This window comes from Xiphophorus couchianus, chromosome 4 (genome assembly GCF_001444195.1).
Source record: "Xiphophorus couchianus chromosome 4, X_couchianus-1.0, whole genome shotgun sequence".
Taxonomy (NCBI): domain Eukaryota; kingdom Metazoa; phylum Chordata; class Actinopteri; order Cyprinodontiformes; family Poeciliidae; genus Xiphophorus; species Xiphophorus couchianus.
The window spans coordinates 26,799,919-26,816,293 of NC_040231.1; the positions used below are offsets into that span (position 1 = coordinate 26,799,919).

At 38.2% G+C, this 16,375-nt stretch overlaps 1 protein-coding gene across 8 annotated transcripts in view; it reads left to right on the forward strand.

The window, feature by feature from the left end:
* Window positions 1-16,375, forward strand: part of csnk1g1 (casein kinase 1, gamma 1) — a 30,443-nt gene that overhangs the window by 5,007 nt on the left and 9,061 nt on the right. For 3 of the 8 annotated variants that reach the window (XR_003595113.1, XM_028014336.1, XM_028014337.1), the window contains exons 2-12: window positions 2,187-2,598; window positions 3,269-3,309; window positions 3,866-3,935; window positions 8,431-8,582; window positions 8,679-8,913; window positions 9,747-9,832; window positions 10,567-10,651; window positions 10,931-11,079; window positions 11,161-11,268; window positions 11,983-12,093; window positions 13,368-13,471. Coding sequence is in view for 6 of the 8 variants with exons in the window: in XM_028014336.1 (XP_027870137.1) it covers window positions 2,418-2,598; window positions 3,269-3,309; window positions 3,866-3,935; window positions 8,431-8,582; window positions 8,679-8,913; window positions 9,747-9,832; window positions 10,567-10,651; window positions 10,931-11,079; window positions 11,161-11,268; window positions 11,983-12,093; window positions 13,368-13,471 (1,322 nt within the window). In the remaining 2 variants the exon portion in view is untranslated. Of the gene's footprint in view, window positions 1-2,186; window positions 2,599-3,268; window positions 3,310-3,865; window positions 3,936-8,430; window positions 8,583-8,678; window positions 8,914-9,746; window positions 9,833-10,566; window positions 10,652-10,930; window positions 11,080-11,160; window positions 11,269-11,982; window positions 12,094-13,367; window positions 13,472-14,050; window positions 14,300-16,375 lie in introns of those variants that run through there. The other 5 variants (XR_003595114.1, XM_028014339.1, XM_028014340.1 and 2 more) reach the window with 3 other exon arrangements.

Sequence of the window (16,375 nt, forward strand, 5' to 3'; positions counted from 1 at the left end):
GTGAAGACGAGGAAGCTCTTCCTCGGTCGCTAATCAAAACGCTTGGTTTTGAACGGCCCACAAATCATTATTTGCCCAACGGAAGCTGTTGCAGCTTGGCTCTAAAAACGTATTTGTTATTATTATTATTTTTTTTATTATTGTTGTGTTATGCTCTCGGCTTTATGTAATAGCAACAGCGCTCTGTTGCCCTTGAGAGCAAACGGGTTGTCTTTGATGCTGAGATCTGTGCAGGCAACACTGAGCATGAGTCATCCAGAAGCCCTCACACACACACACACACACACACACACACACAGAATACCTTCAGCATCAGCCTTACCATGCTGAGGAATTATGCCATTGTGTTCAAAACAGTTTGTGTTTTTTTCATGCTGAATTACTAATAGGTTTTTAAAATGATTTCTTTTTGTAAAATGGATACTTTTGAGCAAAATCAGAATGATTATTTTGCTGCAGTAGACCTGACTAGATGGATTTTAACCCTATCGACGAAACATAACTTGTCATTATTACATAATAAAACACTGAGCCGTCTTCATCAGCAGTAATCAAGCGATTTTTAGATCTGCAGTCGAGTGGAGGTAGACGTGGCTTTATGTAACTGTTGACATAATACGTTGTCCGCCAGGTTGTAGCTGTGGGCGGTGTGTGTAATGCTTTTGTGATGATATACTATGCCTTAAGCTTTGTGTTGATGCTAAAACTGCTCGCTGTGTTTTCTGTGACCACTGTGACTTGATCGTTGTCTCTTAAGGACGGCAGTACTTTTTTACGGCGAACCACCGTTGATCTATTTTCTCAATCTGTGCTTGTTTTAAAGGTGGTGAATGAGTATTTTCTTGTTGTTTTTAAACGCTTTCTTTTCTAAAAATGGAAATTACAGAAAATGTTTTCAAAAAGTGACTTTTATTTCGATCATGACGGAGTATAAGTCAGGCCAAGAGAACTTTTAATTGCGAATATATATATAGTCATATCAGCAGAAAACGGAATCCTTATCAGAAAAAACGTCTGAAAAAATTGCAAAAGAAAAGCTGTTTTGATAAGAAAAAAGCTTAGATATCAGGATCTGATGTGACCAGATCCAGACAAGCTTTTGGTCCACTTGACACGGTGCAGTGTGAAAGCAAAAATCTAACAGATGTTGCAATTTTGGACATTAATCGAACCGAGGATTTCGGACTGTCAGGTGTGCAAAAAAAATTGATTGAAAATTATAATCGATATTGGCATCTCATTTATCACAGTTGCATATTTTCTTGATATTGTGCCACCTTTTCTAAGGTTCGTTGTTTCGGGCTTTTTCTTAATGGCTTAGCGTTGTCGAACACCTGCACTCTTCAGACCAGCAAACTGCCAAAACTGCTGCTCTTGTTAAAGCGATCGTCCTGTTGCTGAGCAGTTTCTCAAGTTGCTTTGATCAGCAGCACGTGGCTGCTACTTTCCCTCCTGAATGCTATAGAAACAGTAAGGGTACACTTACTTGTTCAACAGTTTTTCTACTTAATTCAATGTAAAACAACAAAACTGGCTGGCAAAATAAAAGAGACGACGGGGTGGGGGGAGTTGTTGTTTTAATTTGGCCTGTTCAGTACAGACTTATTTTGAACTTTGAAAACTATGTACTTTCCTTTTAAAGCGTCTGCAGACATGTACTAAAGGACAAAATTATCTCCTTGATGGAGCAGTTCCTGTCTGCTACTGTATTGGAAGACGAACATGTACCTCTAAATGAATTCTGCTAAGAAACCCAGTTCTGTCTTTCCTGTATGTTTATGCATACACATAAATGAAAGTTCAAAGCCTCAGCTTTGAACCTGATCACTAAAGATATGTTAAAGCTGGTTCCGCTTCCTTGTTGGTTTCTTTCCATCAGATTATTATTCTTACTTCCTTGTGCAGTTTTTTTATTAACAACTTAAGTGAAGTTGTATTTAAAGAGTTTTCAAAATATATTTGCTTAGTCTGCTATTCTGGTGTTTAGAGGTCATTGCACAGTTTGCTTTGTAAATAAGAACTACCCTGGTAGGATTGTCAAGCCTAGTTATTTTTTCCTACAGTCTGGTTTAATTTTTTTTAAATTTTTCAATCTACTATATTTCATAGTGACAATATAAATTAAGCCCTTTCAGACCCACATATCTGAGGTCTAACCTGTTCTCTCTAATTGTTTTTCTCTCCAGGTCTCTACCTTCCTTGTGTGACAGATGTCGAGGCCTAGCAACTGATCGAGCTGAGAGGGCGAGGTCGGGGAGGCCCGCGGGTTGACAGCTCCAGCTTCTGGCCCATGAGAGCGACTGTGCCATCCAGGTGCCACCAGTAACCAGGGCTGTGGCTGCTGCGGTGGGCACGGCCCAGGAGGCCTTTTTTCGTGCGTCACTCGAGGCTCCCGCCGACCAGTGCTGCGGCACGCCATGGATCAACAAAGAGAGAAGTATGGCGAGCGGACGACTAGAAGCACCAAAGCTAACCAGGGAAACCGGAGCGGACACCGACCGTCCGGCTCCTCGAACACCTCCGGCGTTCTCATGGTGGGACCTAATTTTCGCGTGGGGAAGAAGATCGGTTGTGGAAACTTTGGGGAACTGAAGCTCGGTAAGTGGGGTTTGAATCTTTTCTGAAATGACGCTGAACTGAAGAGACGCTTGTGGCATCAGTGGCTCATGTCTTGTTGAGTAGTCGAGGAATCTCCTGGTCAGTTCATCCCCTTCACCACTTCGTACTAGAGTTTAGATTTATGGTGTGAGCCCGACCTGATATTCGGGCCGGGTTAGACCAAAATGATCTCCTTGATGATCCGCGGCACATTTAATAAGCCTACGATACATACAGCACAGAGAAAGCGAAACAGGAATGCGCAATATAAAGTTGTGTCATATAAACAGAGCAGCAGGCACCCTAAACTCTATTTCTTAACTCCATTTTGCTTTTTTCTACTTTCACTTGTACCTGAACACAAACTCTTTTATGCCCATTTCCTTAAATATGTATGTGCTTATTTATGGATTTATTGATTAGAACATAAAAAATTAGCTTAAATCTCTGTTTTTCAAACTCAATATTAAACGTTCTGTGGAATGGATGTAAGTCAGAATGGTCTTACATCAAATCGTTCTGATTTGATGTAAGGTCTGGGCGAAACATCCCTAAAGTACTGGTAGCCATCATCAGTGTTAAAGATACAGAATGGTGAAGGGGTGAAAAACCTACACCCAGATGAAATGTCCGATTTTTAACATATTTTTACTTTTCTGTCTTATTTTAGGTAAAAATCTCTACACAAATGAGTATGTAGCCATTAAACTGGTAAGTCCTCTGCAGTTACACTTTAGCACTTTACTCATTACTTCTGCTGTGCATAAATATTCTTTTAAAAAAACCTTAGACTGTTTCCATTTTAGGGGGGGAAAAAAGCAATTTCTTTTATTTAGATATGCACCAATCAATTGGTTAGAGATCAGTTTTTGCGTTGATTAGCTTTACTTGATAAACAACAGATCAAATACCTAAATATGTTTGGGGTTTTTTCTTAGTAATTAAGTGTGTTGTAACTAAGAACCCACATTATCTTTTTGGCATATAGTTCATGTTTTGATTGAAGTGGAGATACTCTTGCAATCTTTTGATTTTATTGAATTTTTTAAAAACTACTATATTAAAAGAACCTGCAGTAGACTTTTCCTCTTTTATGCGTCTTTAGTACAAAGAAAGCAAAAATGGAATCAGACAAAAACAGGGTCAAGGAAAACCGACAATCATTATGAAGAGCCTAATCAATGCATCTTGTTTTATTTGGGGGTTTTTTGTGTGTGATTTTTTTCACTATAAAATTAATTAAATCTTTTACGTGCACGTCGTGTAGGAACCAGTGAAGTCGAGGGCCCCACAGCTACATTTGGAGTACCGGTTCTACAAAAGTCTCGGGACCACAGGTGAGATCAAAGATTTGGATTTAATTCCCTGCTGTGTTTATGTGTGACTGCATGATAATGATTTCGTTGTTTTGGAAGATAAAGACAGAGATTGCATCATTTCCACAACAAGTGATTACACATCTCCGAGCAGATATCAAGCTGGTTTAAGAGCTTGCTTTAATCTCCCAGGATATTGTGTACAAAGAGTGCGTGAAGGCCTTTAGAGATGGTGACCTTTAGAGATGCCTCGTAGGGAAACAGTTTCTCTTATTTGAGTTGAAGTTGGACTTCTTATTAACCTAGAAAGATATGAAGATTTTATGGCTGACTGAAACATGAGAGAGCCATTTTAAAGACAAATGATCAACCCAAAGGGAAGAGAATTTTGTGTCTCGCTTGCCTCTTCTTGTTGTCTCCATCTCAGTTAGAATTAAAGGTTTCATCTGCCGTCTCCTTCGTTACAAACACTAGAAAATGAAATGGTTGGCCCCATGCTAGCCTTTCTGATACCTTGTATCTTCTCCAAGATTGCTGAGACAAACCTGTCTGCGTTTCCTTCCCAACCATTCCCAATTAATCCCAGTCATCCATTCAAATTCCCCCTAAAGTTTTAAAAATGAAAAGCAGGCATTGATTTTCAAACTTGTCTGCCAAGCACACTGAGGGTGCTACTGACATAAAATCATAGATGTCTGTTGTTGAGTACAGGCTGATGTTTGTCAGGATCTCCAATTAGAATCATTTTAAAATGCTGTGATCCTGATCTGAAATTTAGCATTAGATTTCAGAAAGCCCTACATTTAGTTTTCAACACATGCTAAAACTGTTAGCATATTTTTGAGAACTATTTTTATTAATTACCAACTAGAGTGCTGCTGGTTAATCAAAAATGTTGATAAACCTCAAACATGATTATAAAAAGTAAAGGCAAGTTTGTTTTTGTTTTTTTACATTATTATGGGCCTAATTGTTTAGCAAGTATTAAAAAAAACACATTTTACAATAGTAGTTCATTATTTTTTCTGTTAATGAAAATTTGACACAAACAACGCTACATTTTCCAATAAACATTTAAAAAAGTAAAAGAATCTGTGACTAGTATGGCCACCCTTCTTTTCAGTAACAGTGATAGGCCTTTCATTCGTGGAGTCAGTCAGTTTCTTGATCTGTTGATCAACTTGCAACTTTTCTGTATGGATTTTTTTGAAGTCTATTCAGAAAAGTGGACTTTTTTCCTTCACTGTAAATTTTTTTACCCGTTTACAAAAGTTTGTAGAAGCCCTCTCTATGTTTGGATGGGAGATTTTCTATATTTCACTCAAATCCTATTTTTTAAAACTCATGATAAAGCCGTTTTTTGGTTATGATAATGGTTTGACCTCAAAAGCATAATGTGTCAGTTTCAACACAAAAAAAAATAGAGAAAACATGCCGACATATAATAAATTTGTCTGTTGAAGAGTTTGATTTATAAATATCTAAACTTATTAAGAAGTGAAAACGCCTCAGCATGGCTTTAAAGCTGTTGGTAAGTTCCGAATCATAATGAGATTTCCGCAGGTCCACATGATAATCAGTCTGGGAGAATAATGGCTATTGTTTTGCAAAAGGCAAAGACTGGAAAAGACCAACTGTGTGGAAACCCATTAAATATTTAGCAAGCAGGCCTTGCCTCTCTTAGCGCTAACCCACCTCTGTCCTCTCCTCCAGATGGGATAATGTGACCTCATTTCGTCTTGGCTGCTCGCTGTACCGCATTCCTCTCAGGCGAAGGGATTGTTTGCATCTGTGCAGGCAGCGTTTTTATGAATTCATGCAGCTTTACTTTGACCCTCTATCAGGTGTTGTTTGCTGATGCGTAACCAAATGTCTCTGGCTATTAATGAGGATGATTCCGTCATGGCGTAAGAGTCGGCTTTCAGTTGTTTGGCTCGAATCATACAGGAAGAATGATGAGGACGGTGATGTTTGAGGAGGAAAGCTGTTCGTCCAAGGGTTGGTTTACACAGAGGAGGTGTTAAAGGTATTAGCTGCCACACCATGAAACACTCCTAAGAGTGAACATCTCGTTCTACAGCTTGGTAGAAATGAAAAACTTGAGTTAGATAAACATGGGAGTGAGCTTTCTGTGGGATTTCAAGCCGCATCTGATTGTCTGCTACAAATAAGAGTTTCAAGAACATCATTTTTTTTAATGAATTAAAATCACAATTGATATTAAGGAAAGAATGGGTAAAAGGAAGATGTTCTGCAGAACTGGAAAGAGTCATTATCCTGTGTATTGTAAAGTATCTTTACTCATCGTGACCGTTTCTTTCCATACATCGATGCTCACGTCATCGGTGATGTTTAGTAGTTCGCAAAAGCTTGACCAGCTTTGTTTTAACCCTCTCCACTAATTTATAGCGCATCTTTTATCGGAACAGTTTTTAGGCGTCCCACAGCCACCCTGGGTTTAGATCCACTCATTTCTGCCGTGTAATTAACAACCCACAGAAACTACACAGGATGCAGCACAGCTTGCCTTTTACATTCCCATGCTCCATCTACTGCCAAAAATGCCGCTTTTCACAATTCATGCCAAAAGCACTGACTGAAAAATACTGTAGAAGGCCGTTTGGATGTCTGTCCACAATTTTCAACTGTAGGAGTAGAGTTCCAATCTCTGGTTCTTGAAAATCTTAAATTTTTTTTTTTTAAGCCAATTTCAGTTTTGCTTGAAGAACCATAAGACTAGATTCTTCTACTGGTCATTAGTATTCATTATTCATATAAGAGTCGGGGGCAACGTCACACTGTGTGAGAGCCTTTGCTGTAAAACAGTTGTAATATTTCGAAATAAGGACAAAATAGTTACATAAATGTTATTTCTAACTGACCTTGGGTTTTGGTTAGCATTAGCTGGTCAATAATCTCTGTGTGCAATCCCGAGAAGATGTAGATGTCTGATATCTGAACAGAAGTTAGTGTTTTTTTTGTTTTTTTTTTCAAAAGTTAGCATTCTGCACTCAACTAGATTCTATTTTACCACGTGTCTTTCTTCCCTTTGTTCTTTCTTTCTTTTCTTTTCACATATCCAGCAGAGTGGAACTCAGAATTGTTGTCCAAGTGCAGAAGTGAGGCCCAAAAGATTTATTTTCTCAGGCCTAGCATTGCAGGGTTCACTATGGTTCTCCGCTTGATATATGTGTAATTGAAATCGCTTAGGTTTTATTTTAAATGTAGTGGACGCAAAGATGGGAAAAGAGAGGAGAATAGAAAGGTAGGGAAAAGGTTTAAAGGGAAACAAGGAAAGGCGAGAAAGTCAGAGAAGTCTGCTGCTACACCTGCAGAAAGAGCAAAAAACAAAACTGAGAAATCATGGCAACAAATAACATTTGTATTAACTTGTTATAACAAAAGTTATAACAAGTTAATTCAAGATGTATTTAGTGGCAACTCCATCCCTGACATGAAAGAGACCTGATTCACGACATTCTTGCTTGCTTGTTTGCTGTACACCCTGGCACTTCTCATTACGCCGCATTCAGTGATCAGAAAAAGATCTGATCAATATGTTTCTGTCCTGTCAGGCAATAATTGGGGCTCCTGAAACTAAAAGTTAACCACCTGATCACCAGCCACTTTCCCTTTGCGTCTTCATATGTGAATGTGTTGTACTTTCATGTGGTGATTGTTGCTCCTCCATCAGGCGATTTACATATTTTTGTTAACAATTTTTAAAATCAAACTATCTTCCGAGCAGAACTCTTATGCTGCATCAAAAATGATGTGCATCCCTCGCATTCCGGAGCCAATTTCCCATGATTGACCACACCTTCGTTTGATAAGCTTTTAAAATAAAATGCAAGCTTTCTTTGAAATTTCTTGGGATGACACTTTTAATAGGCACTGACTGGCAGTAAGAAGGAGCAAACTTTGAGTCATGCTTCCCTGAAGCCAATTACCAGTTTGACCTGATTTCCTGTTCTTTGAAACCACGATGCAATCAGGACGACAGCCTCCGCTCACAGCATCTCTGGCTGCATGTGGATCCTTTGTTAAAGAAGAATAACTTTAAAGGACTTCGCATGGAAGCTGCTCTGGCTTTATTTTTTTTTCCTTTTTTTTTTAAATGCTCTTCTGAAACAAAGAGCTTCAATGCACAGAAGGCCACCATGACAAACAACCCAAACAGAGTAGTAAAAGGGCCTCATCATTATAGTCACATTAGACTGGCCACTCAGCAGTAAACTGCTCATTGGCAAGTAATAAAATAAGAGACGAGATGATGAATGCATGAAAATGTGAAGCAATTAGACTGAGTGGAGCTTAGAGGATATGATTGTAATGGGACTTTGTGCTGCGAGTCTGTGAAAAGATTATATTTCAGCTGTACCACTAATACCCTCAACCCAAACCCTGGTGAGACACCACATTCTGTTTACTGTTGAGCTAGGTAAGGGTGTGATGTGCCTTCAAACAGGTTCAGCTTTGTCTTTTCTTAAGTCTTTGTGTCATTTCACTTCTCCAGCAGAGGGAGTACCGCAGGTGTTCTACTTCGGCCCCTGTGGGAAGTACAACGCCATGGTTATGGAGCTGCTAGGGCCGAGTCTAGAGGATCTCTTTGACCTTTGCGACAGGACCTTTTCACTGAAGACTGTCTTGATGATTGCAATTCAGCTGGTGGGTACCAGCGTTGTCGAACAAGTTATTATTTTTCTCATTTGGAGGACGCTGGAATGTTTTCTGTGGCTGATTCCTCTTGTTTCTCCCCACCAGATTTCTCGAATGGAGTATGTGCACTCTAAAAATCTCATCTACAGAGATGTCAAGCCTGAAAACTTTCTCATCGGAAGGCAAGGGAATAAAAAGGAGCACATCATCCACATCATTGACTTTGGCCTAGCCAAAGAGTACATCGACCCCGAGACCAAAAAACACATTCCATACCGGGAGCATAAGAGCCTGACTGGTACTGCCAGATACATGTCCATTAACACACACTTAGGCAAAGGTAAGACAACGCCAAAGCTGTGATTTTGTTGGAGTTTGATACAGTGTCGTGCTAGTACTCAACTTTCCCCATTTTGTGTTGTTAACTTTTGAACATTGATGTATTTTGTTGGGATTTTATACAATGAACACAAAGTAATGCTAAAATTTAAAGTGGAAGGAAAACATTTTCGTAGTTGCCTTTTTTTTTTTTTTACAAATAAAAATCCAGAAAGCGTGGTGAGAATTTATATACACTAATACTTCTAAATTCATACACCAATACGTAGATTGATTGGTAACTTTATGGTGCGTTCACACCAAACGTGTTTGGAGCATCAGGTGCGTCTGGTTTACATTCAAAGTCTATGTGGAACATTGGACGCATTCGATGCGTCAAACGCTCAAAACACTTCAAATTGTGCCGCGCTACACTCTCGAAACGCACCGCAATGGTCCTCGACGCACCTCCACATAGACTTTGAATGTAAACTGGAGGCGCCTGAAGCTGGAAACGCATTTGGTGTGAACGCACCATAAGGTTAGTGCCTTACCCAGAGGCACAATGACATGTAGCAGGAGGAAGTTGCTACTACTCTACCCACTGAGCAACAGTCCTCTGCCAAAACCTTTATAGTATTGTTTTGCTTCAACTTCGCAATCATGGATTACTTTGTGTTTAACTTGCCACATGAAATCCCAAAAAAACACAAAAGTTTGTAAATTTAACCTGACAAAATGGGATAAAGTTTCAAAGTTTACTTACCAAAGTCCTATATGTCGAACTTTTAAAGCCTTGTTTTTTTGTAAACGAAATGTAAAAATGAAAGAAAAAAAAATAATGTGTTGATACAGAGCAAAGCAGACGAGATGACCTGGAGGCTTTAGGGCACATGTTCATGTATTTTCTGCGTGGGAGTTTACCTTGGCAAGGACTAAAGGTATGACGAGGGCATGGCCATGTCACCGAATCTGTCGGAGAATGTTTTGTACCTTGCTTAGGAAAAGATTCATCATTAAAGAGAAACTCGTCGCAGTTGATGCAAGAGTGTGTATATTCAGAAGTTTTTTTAATTTTAACCATTAGAAGTTGATACTTTGTCCTTTTTGAAAACGGCTTCACCAAATTTGGAAAAATAACGAATAAAATGTGTCCCTACTTTCTTGCCCGACTTAGTAAAAGAGTAATGTCAATAAATGAAATAAAAACAAGACAAAATCCTGTGCTTCTGGATTTTTACCCTTCACACTAGTTTGGGTAAATTTTGGACGCTTGCTGTGACCTCAAATCGTCGATCTGTACACTGTCCAGATTTTGACTTGGTGTAGGTTTTGTAGACTGGAATATCGGGGAGCGATGTGCAGCAAATTATTCACAATTTGCTCCATAACGGGATACTTGAAGGAATTCAGTGGAAACGTCAGATTTTCCAGTATAATGTTTTGCGGCATATGGGTTGAAAGATCACACACATTTAGCTTTGAGGTTATTTTTTCTTTCTTTCCATAGAGAGATTTCTCTAGCGTGTTTTTAACCATTTGTGTTATTCAATAAAAAGTTAATATTCCAGATAAACTTTTTTTAAATATTCCAGAAGTTAATATTCTGTTATTTCAGTTCATAACAGAACTGAAATGTTCTTTTATGATCTCATTTATTTATTTATTTTTTTAGGCTGACACATTGAAAGAAAGATACCAGAAGATTGGTGATACAAAACGAAACACTCCTATTGAAGTCCTCTGTGAGAATTTTCCAGGTATGCTGCTGATGACGAGTTCATGAATTTAGTCTGATTATTTAAAAAAAAAAAAAAAAATCTTTGTTATTCTTAAAATGAAATAGTATTTACTAGACATGGAGGAAATTTCAGTTAAGTTTGTTTTCAAGCTTTCGCTGTAAAAACTACATTATAAGTAGGCCTGTCATGATAACAAACTTTTGCTGGACAATAAATTGTCTTTAGTATTTTCAAGTAATTATATGTTAACCTGTACTTTACCCATATCAAGCTTCTTTTTTGTTTCCTTTCACGCAGAGGAAATGGCCACCTATTTGCGGTATGTAAGGCGGTTAGACTTCTTCGAAAAGCCTGACTACGAATATCTGAGGACTCTATTTACTGAGCTGTTTGAGAGAAAAGGATACACGTTTGACTATACTTACGACTGGGTTGGGAGGCAGATAGTAAGTGTGCCGTGTTGTTTTCATAGTCATGCCTTACATACGTCAATTCTTGAATTCAGCTCATTCTTTCCTTTCCGCCAGCCCACGGCGGTGGGATCTGTCCATATAGACTCTGGTGCCTCTGCGGTAACAAGAGAGAGCCATCCTCACAGAGACCGGCCCTCGCAGCACGCGCCGGTTCGAAATCAGGTACGCTTCAGAGCAGAGAGAGTCAGTTCCAGTAGCAGCTTTACAAAGCAATGTGCAAGAATATTGAACCCAAACTGGCCTGATTTGGTCTTTTAAAGGGGCAGAGTTGCGATTTCCATTCACATAGTGACATTTTACAGCACAATCAATTAGCTATGTTACCTTCAATTGTTATAAAAATCCTGCACATATCAAATATGACTATAAAAATAAAACTTCCTAATGTAGCTCTTTGAAATTAGGCCTCTGTCTTTAAAAACTTTCTGAATGATGTTTTTAATGATGTGATGACGTCAGGAATTCATCACTTCCTGTGCTATATCAAATAAAAACGGTTTATTTCTAAGTATTTCAAAAGATTTTTATCCATATGTGGGTGGTTGTATTTCTGTACTTGGTGTGAGCTGCAAGAGCTTCTGTTATTATTTTTTTCCCTTTTTTTTTCTTTGGCTTTAGGCTCAGGCCTTGCTTAGATTTTTTTCCCCCCCTTGTTTTAATTCATGTTTTTTTTACTATTTTGTTTTCTTCTTCATTGGTCATGCTGCTTTTGCATGGTACCTTGCTTCACACACCCAAATGCCATCTTTTCTAATGCAATTATTCCATCACCTTCACCCCTCCTTCCCTCTCCCGTTGCACCCCCCACCTCACCCCGTTCACCCCGAACCCCACTTCCCCCTCACATCACTATGGCAACCCCCGACTCCCGAGCAGACGGCAGGCTCAGACCGACGAGGAGCATGGGAGGTGCAGCCCACGCGGCAAGCAAACTCTTCCTATTTGACCTCCCACCTGGCAGCGGACAGGCACGGGGGCTCAGTACAGGTACACACCCCTTACCCGTTCAGCCAACACCCCCAGCCCCCACCAGCCCCACCCACAGTCTCCATGAAGTCAGATCTGTCTCATAAATCCAAAGTATTTACACTTACAACGTAAACACAAATGATTCCCTGCATAGTTTTCTTTATTAAATTTTTTTATTTAGAGTTTTATGAGATTTTATGAAGTGAATAAAGTATTTTTGTTGTCGTTTTACATCGTAGCTTTACCTTTTATGTGAGACAGATCTACAGCGTTTTACTTTCTTTACCCCTGGCTGGGAAATGTTGTTTTCTGCTCCGCCGTATGCATGTGATCTGGTGCCACCCACCCCACATGTTCAAAGTGAATTTTCTTTTTTTTTCTTTCTTTGGCATCTGGAAGCAGTTTTGCATTTTGAGCTCTGGTTTCTACATTTAATGACTCTGAGGCACTTCTTTTATAAAATCAGCACACCTTTTGCATGGCAGGATGAACTGGCTCTGCCAAGGAAATGCATGCTGGGTATGGTTTTATAGTTGGGCTCAAAGGGCGATTCTGGTTATTTTTTCTTTTTTTTTCTTTACCTTAACCAGTTTTGCTTAATAAGGTGTGAATATGTTGTGGGCAAATGAGAAATTATACATAAAATGTACTTTAATTTTAGGTGCAATTAGTCAAGTTGAAATTTTTTAATTGAGTTAATAAAATATGCTAATGTAGGCTTTTAAAAAAAGGTCTACGTTAGTATATTTTTTAAAAATGTATTAAATTTCCAGCAAATGTTTTTTTTTAGTTAATTGTCTTATTAAACGGATCTGAAAAGCTGTGACATAAAAAGACATCTTAAAACCGCAAAATATATATTTTTATTGTATTTCAGTAGTTCTTTGAATTATAGAGATTCATTATGCACTTTATGCAAAGTTTAGTTTAATAATACTTGAGAATAACGAGTACAATACTTTTTTCTGTGTAGACTTCAGTTTCATAACTAATTAGAGTTTTTTTGGGGGGGGAGCTTTCACCCTTAATGTTAAAATCTTTGCTCACTGTTTGTTTAGTCATGTTATAAAATCTTACCAGGTGGGTTTCTTAACTATTACTTTAGATTGAACATTGTATTTGGCTTCTACCCTCCGTGTTGTTTGGGAAGAAGACTCTTGGAAATGGGCTTTGAGACTCTAAACCAGAGCTGAGCTGCTGAAGTGTTTTTTTTGTCTCATGGCCAGCATTATTGGGTGAAACTGTGGCAGTTTCAAACTTTTAATCAGAAGTAACACCCGTCTTTGCTGCAGGTGGTCAGCTCAACCAACGGCGAGCTGAACGCAGACGACCCTCTGGCTCAATCCAACACCCCGATTACACCTCAGGCAGATGTGGAAGTGGTCGACGAGCCCAAGTACGTATCCTGGACCCTCTGTGTCTCTCTTCCATGTCCTTCTCTTGCTTTCCTCCTTCTGTACCTCTCTCTCCTTAGGGTGTAGTAATGTTGCAGCCCAGACCTTTTGCTGTAGTCTTAATTCACTGAACTTGAGTTTCTCTGTCACATTATCTCAGTGAATTTCTCTTAAGTACTTAAATTTGACGCAGATCAATTAATAAGATTCAAGTTTCCGTTGAGGTGCTTTATGTAGCCTTTGCTTTAAATGTAGTAATTCAATTTGACTAAAAAGAACTGTGTACAAAAAGTGCTGCTGATTTAAGTTAGCGGAATATCCGTAAAGTTTTGCGCACAGTTTTGAATCCAACACAAAATAAAGGGATCATGTTATTATCCCCACACACATTTGAGGAACTGTTTTTTTGAAACGTGTTTAAGAAACAGGACAAATGCTGATCATTTTAAACAACTTTGATTCTGAAAATACTTAAGGGAAATACTCCAATTTCAAATAAACTCATGTTTTTAATCAATTTATGAGCTAGGATAATTTAGTGTATTTTACAAAACTGCAATGGAAACACTTTTTTTTCACAGCACACAAGTGATCAACAACTGGATGTTTCTACTGGAAAAAGACAAAGACGACAACAGGAAGTTGCAGGAGGATGATAGTGGCCCGGTCTTTTAATGCCTTATCACATGAACAAACTTATTCAGCGTCAGTTTAATTGCGTTTAATGAAAACGTCGCATTTGCAAAATTGCGTTTTGTCGATTATTATTGGAACATCAGCAAAGTTTTTTTGCACATTTGTAATGGAAATGCAGCCAACATATTCCCAACACGTAACCAGTTGGAGCCAATCGAGGATTTTGTTCAACGATGCAGATTTTGATCAAGATGAACGCAACCATAGTTTAGTTTATTCATTTCAAACATATTCACATTCACAATTTAAACAGTAAAATATATATTTTTTGATAGTTTGTTTGGAAAGGAGGTAGGCAGAAGTGTAAACTTATTTAATCCTTTTTCCTATGTATGGCTATTATTCTTTACTTCAAGTAAGAAAAGAGAAATATTTACAGAAAATAAACTATTTAATGAAAATTAGACTGACATACAGTGGGAGCAAATGTTTCTTTTCATTATTAAAGAAATGTTAAATTTTTTTATAAGCCTCATCATATTGCTGTTGCAGGCATCACCTGTCTTAGTTGATGTGTATTCTTTTGCTTTCTTGGAAATTTGAACAGCATTAAATGTACTTCATGTTACAGTGAACTAGAAGATTGATCACCTTTTAACAGAAGTACCAACAGAGACATAGATGAGGGGATTTTTCAGTCCTACTGAGCTGATCACTCCTTTCTGAGTTACTGCCTTCATTCTCAGGAGACAACAATCATGACCAAAAAACCTTCAGCAGAGATTTCTCCCATTTATTCAGATCGCAAGTCTCTCTGCTTTGCTCACGCAAATCTTTAGCATGATGCCCGGCTTATTTACGACCTTATCAGATGGTGTGTTTCTGGTCTGCGATTAGAAACAACCCGTAATAAATGTAAACGTGGGGACCGAAGCAGCTTAGCTTTGTCTTTTGAGCTAATACCGTCTGTACTCATGAATAATTGAAACGGCCATGTATGGATGGCTTTTTGACGTTTTATTTATTCATGAAGGAAAATATCATGAATGCATAAATAATCTCACGTGGCTTTTGGGGCTGTTTTGAAATGGCGGTTTCCATTAGCGGTGCTTTGATTTAGACATTTCTGACATTCTGATCTTGATGTCTAACATTTAATTTAATTTTAAGAACCATGAAAATGACATTGTAAACTTTAGACTGCTACTTTTCTATGGTAGACTTAACCTTTCTGTTGATTTTTAAGTCTACTGCCTAAACAGTAGCATGCTTCTATAGAAAAAAGTTTCTTATTAAATGTCTTTATTTCTGTTTCAGACTTCCTGAACAACTCAGATATTGAAAATAGCTAACTTTGAGTCTTCTTCTGTCAGTAGCGACTTCCACACTAAAATCTGTTGTAAGCTAGTGCTGATGTAGAGTGCGTTCGCAAGCCTGAATGAAGCTAATTTCTCAAGTAATCTTTTAATAATTACACTTGAATGTTGTTCTGAAATATGTTTTCATGCCATGTTTTCTGCTTCATTGTATCCCCATAGGCAGTGATAAACGCTTTTAGAGGAAGTTTGTATTTGTATTTCTGCCGATCACCAAACGGCGCCTCGATGCAAATGATGCATCTCTACTCCTCGGTGCTCTTGACTATTTATGCACTTTTTAAAAAATATATCTTTATTTAATTATTGTATTGCATAAACCAGTTTCCACGTTGACATTAAATGTTTTTTGTTTAAAAAAAAAAGAAGCAAAAGTTAGTCCAAAAAGTCTAATTTTGTTGATCCTGTTTGATTTGTAAAAGCATAAAAACTGGTGGATACTTTTCATAGGCACTTTAGACGCCAAATATGCATTAATACGCACAGTAGAAACAGTGCTAGCTCTACCGCAGCAGCTAACATCGACACTTTTCCTTCTCCTCGCTCCTGGGTGGACAGCCAATCCTCGCCTAAGAAAATGAATGACGCTGGATGGACTGCATTTTCTTTTGAATACTTTACATATGCTTAACCAAAACAAAAAAGAAAGAAAAAAAAAACTAAAATAGGTGGATTTCCCTCAAATTATCTGGAGTCATGTTCCACAAAAAAATAAGCCTGCGAATACTGAATCGCGACTGTTGTACTTTGTTTTTAATAAAAATCAGACCCAGGTTTGCCTCATGCTTTACTGTGCAAGTGTGGATCATCTACAATCTTCATTTTTCGTTGGATTCAAAACTTCTGCCTGTAACAGAAAAACTACAGCATGTTTTCCTCTTGTGTTTAGAAAAA